Source organism: Eulemur rufifrons, chromosome 6 (genome assembly GCF_041146395.1).
Source record: "Eulemur rufifrons isolate Redbay chromosome 6, OSU_ERuf_1, whole genome shotgun sequence".
In the NCBI taxonomy this organism is placed as follows: Eukaryota; Metazoa; Chordata; class Mammalia; order Primates; family Lemuridae; genus Eulemur; species Eulemur rufifrons.
This window is the reverse complement of record NC_090988.1, coordinates 92,124,901-92,132,440: the sequence shown is the minus strand read 5'-3', so window position 1 is coordinate 92,132,440 and position 7,540 is coordinate 92,124,901. Positions and strand designations below refer to the sequence as shown.

At 36.6% G+C, this 7,540-nt stretch overlaps 1 protein-coding gene across 1 annotated transcript; it reads right to left on the bottom strand.

Annotated features, from left to right (window-relative positions):
* Positions 1-6,062: 6,062 nt before the first annotated feature.
* LOC138384495 (olfactory receptor 9G1) lies at positions 6,063-6,980 on the bottom strand. The gene has a single exon (XM_069470002.1). The coding sequence runs from the start codon at positions 6,978-6,980 to the stop codon at positions 6,063-6,065; it is 918 nt and encodes a 305-aa protein (XP_069326103.1).
* Positions 6,981-7,540: the final 560 nt, after the last annotated feature.

Sequence of the window (7,540 nt, the reverse complement as noted above, 5' to 3'; positions counted from 1 at the left end):
TGAGCAAGAATGAGACACTCGTCTCTACTAAAAAAAGTTGAAAAAATTAGCCAGGCACGGTGGCGCATGTCTATAATCCCAGCTACTGAGGATGAGACAGGAGGATTGCTGGAGCCCAGGAGTTTGAGATTGCAGTGAGCTATGCTGATGTCACTGCACTCTAGCCAGGGTGACAGAGACTCTGTCTCAAAAACAAATAAACAAAAAGCAATATAAAGCCTCAATTTCTTCATCAATAAGATGGAGATAATTTTTTTCTCCTTAGGGTTGTTGTAAAAGATTTAACTCAAGTTAGGACTGAGTACAGAGGCTGCCATGTTATAAACACTCAAGTAGAACATGTTTCTCAAATTCTTTTCACATAGGAATTACCTTATTCCATGCCAGTGTTTCTAATGCAGCAGGCTGTAGGTGAACCTCAAGGTATCTGCTTTCATTAAAGCAGTCCAAGTCCTTGTAATGCAGGTTGTCTGTAGATCATGCTGAGGAATGCTGATATGAGTATCAGTAGTATTTCCAAAAGCTGTCAGCATCAGAATGGAGTCACTAGTGTTAAAAACAAAAACAAAAACTGGCAAATAAAACCATGGAAAGCCATGAAGAGAGTGTTTTCATGCTTGTATTTCTGATAAGAAAACTACCACACAGGACTGCAAAAACAACCTTGCACAAAGGCCATTGCAATCTTACAAAAAATACTTCTGCAAGAACATTTACCCAGCCTCTGCTGCCCAAACTTATACTGGCTTCATCATTATTATGGATCCTTGTAGCCAAGAATAATTATTTCAAAGCAATGATGTGATCCTTCTCATTTTTTCTTTTAAAAGCCCTTGTCTTCCTTTATCTCCCTAAACGCGTTCACTGTTTACTGTGGCACACATATTCCCATTGTAATGCTCTGTTCATGAATAAATATCTTTTTATGTGGGAGAGGTCCTCTCTTTTTGTTATTTAGATTGGCATATATGGTGTCAGAAACAGGTCCTAAAAATACCTAAAAATTACGGAAACAAACTTGTGATTCTAGGAACTGGTGTGTGGCACTCACTCAAGCCCTTCGAGCTCTCTCCTTGCACAGCCTGCCTTCTCTGCCTGGTCAGTCTTCTTCCAGGCTGAGCCTTCCTCTTTGTGGTAGAAGATTTTGGATATTGCTTGGGATCTGGTTTGGATAAGGCCATCTTTATAAGGGATCACACACTCCTCCTAGCACGATAAAACACTTTTACCTTTTCTAGTAAATCCTTTCAGAGAAAAAGACTTCTGTCTTTTTGGATTGAGTGCTCTGCTTTCTACAGAATTTCCTACATTCTGTCAGTGAGGCCTGGCTTTTCTGGTGAATTCACCTTTGGTATGTGTGCCTACTTTAATATTTTGTTTGATCCACATGCCTAGGTTAAAATCTTTGTGACTACTCTTACCTTGGTTTCTTTTGACTTGATTTGACTCTTTTCCCTGGCTTGTTTCCGAAAATCTTCTAAAAGCAAAAATAAACATTCTAAATTGTGGCTGTAGGATGGCTAACTAAAAGCCATTAGGGTGGTTGCCACCATCTAAAACACCAGTCTAAACTCCCGACATTCCCTGATGGGATTTATAGGATTTTCCTTGCTCTTAGGAGATTAATAAGAAATGCAATGAGATGTTCAAACATTAAGGAATGATAGATTTCCTAGGAGTCTGTATGGCTACTTATTATGGCCCATTGTTGTGCACGTTTTTGAACTTATGGGCAAATTTACATCAAGGAAAATTCAGACCCCAAATGGTCATTATTTATACTTTCTAAAGAGGCCTACAACTATACAGTTAACATGTAGAGCTTTCTAAGTCTTCTATCTCTACAGAGTATTTTCTTTGCCTATTTGAATGTGCACATTTTTCCATTGGCTTTGACATAAATTCATTTCTTATGACATTCCTGCCAAATTTTTTTTTAAAAAGTCTTAAAAGTGCTTTTGAATTAATCAATGGCTTTACAAAGTGCAACAGCTCCATGGTAAGCAACAACCCAGACACCTTTAGGAAATGTAAATTTAGGTTTGCCTAACAATTGCTTGCAGTAATAAAATATACAATTGAAAAATTAATAATCTAAAAAAAGAACCAGATATATGTTTATAAAAGATAGGCCCAGAGAGCCAACAGGTTAAAATTTGAGTCTGGAGCAATAATATAAGGTATCCCTCTGTGATAAAAAATCTTTTTTCTGCCATTCACTGGTGAAAAAAAAAAAAAAAAAAAAAAAGCTAAAAAAAGAAAAAAACAAAAAACACCCTATGAAAATTCTTCTCTGCTTGCATTTGCTAATCAAGCAAATCAGAAGAGCAAAAAAAAGATAGGTTTGATACTAGTTCAAGACTACCTGGTGATTTTGTTTTTTTTTATGCTATTCAGTCAGTATTAGGATAATGTAAATAATTGGAAGTTTAACCCTGAACACATTTGAAACTGAAAAAAAGGAGAGGAAAGTGTGAAAGAATTTTTTTTATATCAAATTGCCATAAAAACTACTATATCCAAAATTTTGCTCCACAGCCTCCTTGAGATTACTTATCATTGGAAATAAAGTTTAGCCATGTCAACAAGTCTCAGTTTTGTCTGAAATAGAGTTTGAATCCAACTGTCTTTTATAAACCACTGAGTTTGTATTACTGTCTTATGACTAAAATTCTAAAATGAAAGCTATAAGATCTTTGTGTGTGTATGTATGTTTAGGTGTATCATGTACAACATATATGAATTATGTTGTATATTGTGTCTAAATGGTAAAATATGGTATAGAGGGAGAAATTTCCTTAAGGAATTCTATTTGCACCAGCTTAGATAAATGAACACTCATATATCCTTAATATCTGAATTAATCAACTTACCTAAAATTCTCAGCAACACCACATCTTAACAGAATTCAGATCTGTCTGTCACAGAAACTTTTATGTTAGTATATGGATTCCCAGGTGTAGATTCCTGCAGACCCTCAGGATTTCATAGTTTGGGAGAATAATTAACAGGGCAATTAAATAAAATTGTGTGTTGACAAATCAGGGATTATTATTAACATGGAGAAAAAATTTTGTTAGTCTGTGATTCCCTGGTGAAAAATGTAATTAGTTATAATTTTAATTAACTTTCTCTATTGAGCTTTGTTGAAGCCAAACTAAAATCTGTGTACATATACATTGCATATGCTATAAATATTCATAGGTACACTTACTTCTGCATTGTACCTCCTGAGATGCTCCAGCAATGAGCTTCCATCTCCTTTTCTAACCTGAATGGTTTTCTCTACCTCTACTAAAGCAGGAGTTCTTAATTTGGGTCCATTGGTCACTAGGCAGAACATAGATGGGCTTCCAGGAGTTGAAGATTCCCCCTAAGAATGGGCCTGGGAAGTCTTGTTTGTGTGCTGATCTGTTCAAGAGCACCTGTTGGATTCTCATCAGGGTCCATGGTTCAGAGCCATTGAGCTACAGGCTTCAGATTTACATCACCCAAAATGAGATCCTTCTAGAGTGTGTTGACACATTCTGTAATGGATTTTACCGGAATAATTTGGACAAGAAAGGGTCAACTATATAAAATTTCTTTTAGGGCACCTTAGATCTTTGACTTTCTAGACTTGACTACTAAAATAGTTGTTAGTTGGACACTAGAAACATTCCAATTCTACTTTTTAGTTATTTTAATGTATACCATAACTCATTGTTGACTGTAGTCTCTTTGTTGTGTTATCAAACATTGTTCATTCTAACTTTCTAACTATATTTTGTTTCCATTAACCATCCCCACCTTAACCCTCCTTCCCTGCTACTCTTCCCATCTTCTGATAACCATCATTCTACTTTCTGTCTTTGATTTTTAACAGTTGTAATACCCATTTGGTTGTTAGGTTTTCACTATATCTTTGTTTTATTATTAAATGAAAGGCCCTAATTATTTCAGTTGTGGTAGGCAAGACTACATTACAGTTCAAGTTCTGGGAAGCATTGTCTTTCCACGAAGCAGTGACTCTGAGACCCTGTTTCTGCTGTACTACTGTGTGTTACAGCTAGTACTGACTATATCCTTGGACCACTTTCCAGATTCATGTGCCTGACTTGCTGTGCATTTCAGTCCTTCCTGCTCCATGTAAGGTCCTGCATGTTCTGGATCTGCCTGCCTAATTTACAGTTTCTTGTGTTTTCTTTCCCTACTGCTTACACCAATACAAACAAGGAAGTATTTATGTTTATAAATAAAAATTACATTAATGTTGCCTTACTTTGAAAATTAATCAAAATTAAATGCAACTTGTCATATATATCCTTTTGCTTTTTAATTTTACTTTTATTGACAAATAATTGCATCTGCTTACTGGTACAACCTGATGCTTCAATACATGCATCATGCACTGTGGAATGAACATATCAGACTAATTAGCGTATCCACCATTTCATATGCTTAAAGTTCCTTTGTGGTGGTAATATTTACAATGCACTCTTTAAGTAATTTTTAAATACACAACACATCATTATTAAGTATACTCACCTTGCCATGTAATAGATCACCAGAACTCATTTTTCCTGTCTAATTGAACTTTGTACCGTTTGACCATCATTTCCCTTTTCCGCAACCAGTCTCACCACAGTACTGGTAACCACCATTCTACTCTCTACTTCTATAAATTTGAGTTTTTACATCCCAAATATAAGTGACATCATCCAATATTACTTTTCTTGTGTCTGGCTTATTTCACTTAGCATAATAAGGTATCATATCACATTTGTTGGAAAAGGCATTATCAGAAAGAAAAAAAAACACATAACGTGTTGGCAAGGATGTAGAGAAAAGGGAAGCTTTGTACGCTGTTGGTGGAAAAGTAAATTATTATAGCTATTTTTAAAAACAGTATGGAGGTCCCTCAAAATACTAAAAATAGAATTACCATATGATCCAGCAATTCTATTTTTGAGTATATATCCAAAGGAATTGAAATCTGTATGTAAAGGAGATATCTGCACCCCCATGCTCATTGCAACATTATTCGTAAACGGGTAAGATTTGGAGACAACCTAAGTGCCCATCAGCAGATGAATGGATTAAAAAATGTGGTATGTATGTTCAATGGACTACTATTCAGCCTTGAAAATGTAATTTTCTCCCTTGCAACAACATGGATGAACCTAGATGACATTATGCTAAGTGAAACGCCATTTTTTTGTATCATACCTAAATGTATTATCTATATAAAGTCTTTCCCTTTTGCATAATGTGTACTCATAAACTTTTATTTTTCAAGTTCTTTCACTTCACCAAAGTTATTATCTCTTCTTATTATAAGAATTGCATTTTGAAGCTCAGAATGTCACAATTTAGATGTAGAAGTCCTTGTTAGTTCACTCCATAAAATAAAGAGGAGCTCTGTGAGTTATACAGTGAATCACAAAAATCATATCTATGGGATCTTGACAGATTTTTTTTCTTACTGGAGAAACTTATGTAAGAGAAATATAAATTATAAGATCATGCCTATTGGGTCTAGTTTGTATGAAGTTACTTCTTGGGTGCCACTGGATCTTTGTGTTGGTACCTCTGGGGGGAAAAGTATTTATAAAAATGTTTAGGATATTCTGTTAAAAGAAAGTGATGGATATCATTTAGTTACTAATCATACGAATATATTAAAATTGATTTAGTACATTTGGTCCTATTTCTAGGAATCAGGTAGGTACTATTCTGCATGTATCAGTCAGCCAAATATTCTTAGATTAAGAAGTGGACTGTTCTGTCACATTATGAAGGTAGAGGAGAGTTTGGGGGCCTCAGTTTTATGTTTGTTTTTAATTTAAAGTAACATGAAATTCAATCCAAATACATATAGTTTGTATTCTGATTTATTGTCCTAAATTTTCATAATTCTCTTATTTTAGGTCTCTTGAACTGTAATGTGTCCAGGGTGGAAACTTTAACATGCATTATAAGAATCCTTGATCACGATGGAGCACAATGACAGCTCTGCTTGAAATACAAATGACCTGATCTAAAATTGGCTTTGCTTCTCCTTAGACGGAGATGATCTTGATTTATTTGAAGAGTTTATTCAGAGCCTCTTTCACATCCTTGTTCCTCAGACTGTAGATCATGGGGTTCAGCATGGGGAACAGCACGGTGTAAAATGTAGACACTATTTTGTCCCTGTCAAAAGAATAGCTAGATCGGGGGCGAGAGTAGATGTAGAGAATGGAGCCGTAGTATAAGGTAACGGAGATGAGGTGGGAAGAGCACGTGGAGAAGGCTTTGAGGCGGCCCCGGGTGGAGCGGATCCTCAAGACGGTGGCGATGATGAAGAGGTAGGAGGCCAGGATGAGTGCGGCGGGGGTGATCACGTTGGAGGCCAGGAGGAAGTACATCAGAACCTGATAGCCATCCTTCCTGCCACAGGCCAGCTTCACCAGGGGAAGCAAATCACAGAAAAAGTCATCAATGATGTTATCACTGCAAAAGTTAAAGGAAAACGTTCTTTTGGTGATGATTGAAGAGTTAATAAACCCACCAAGATAGGAGGCTGTGACCAAAAATGCACATAATTTTCTGGGCATGGCCTGAGCATAGAGCAGGGGGTTGGAGATGGCCACATAGCGGTCATAAGCCATGGCAGCCAGCAGGTAGCACTCACTATAGGCCAGGCCCGCAGAGAAGAAGAACTGGCACAAGCAGCTGGCAAAGGAGATGCTTTTGTCTTCAGAGATGCAGGTCATCAGGATCTTTGACGTGTAGACAGAGGAGTACCAGAGGTCCAGAAAAGATAGATTTCCAATGAAAAAATACATGGGTGTGTGGAGACGGGAGTCATTGCAGATCAGCACTATGAGGGTGCTGTTTCCTACCAGGGTCAGAGAGTACACCCCGAGGAACAGCACGAACAGGACCAGCTGCATCACCGGATCTGTGGTGAAGCCCAGCAGGATGAACTCAGCCACTGTGTGATTGCTCCTCTCCATGGCTGCAGGAATCTCACCTAAGAGAATAGAAACTGAGAGCTCACTTTAAATCTCTGTGTTGAATAAATAGAATGTATGCTACATAATATCACATCTCTGGTAATCCCAGAACTCTAGGACCAACCGTGTAATCACTCATTTTAGAAAGAGTTTCATTGCAACAATAACTCAGACTTTACAATTTTATATTCAATTCCAAATTTCTTAAATTGCTTAATTATGCTTTTCGTTTAGGAATGGCTGTTGAGCTAAAGAAAAGATGGACTCACGGTTCTATTTTTCTTATGCTTTAATCCTCTTCCTTTGTCAAATTTCTTTTTTGCTAAATGTGTAAATGTCTAGCTTTAAGTGTTGCTTGTTTGTGTTTGAAATACTGGACTTCACCTTTTTAAATATATTTTGAAAAGAATCAAGTATTTTTTTTCCAGTGCTTCCATATGTCAAAACACCATGATGGCATTATAAATTCATATCTCATAATGCTATCTATATGCCTAAGGAAATACCCAGGAAAGTATAAGGGAAAAATAATAGATACAAAGTTTTTACAAAGAATATGT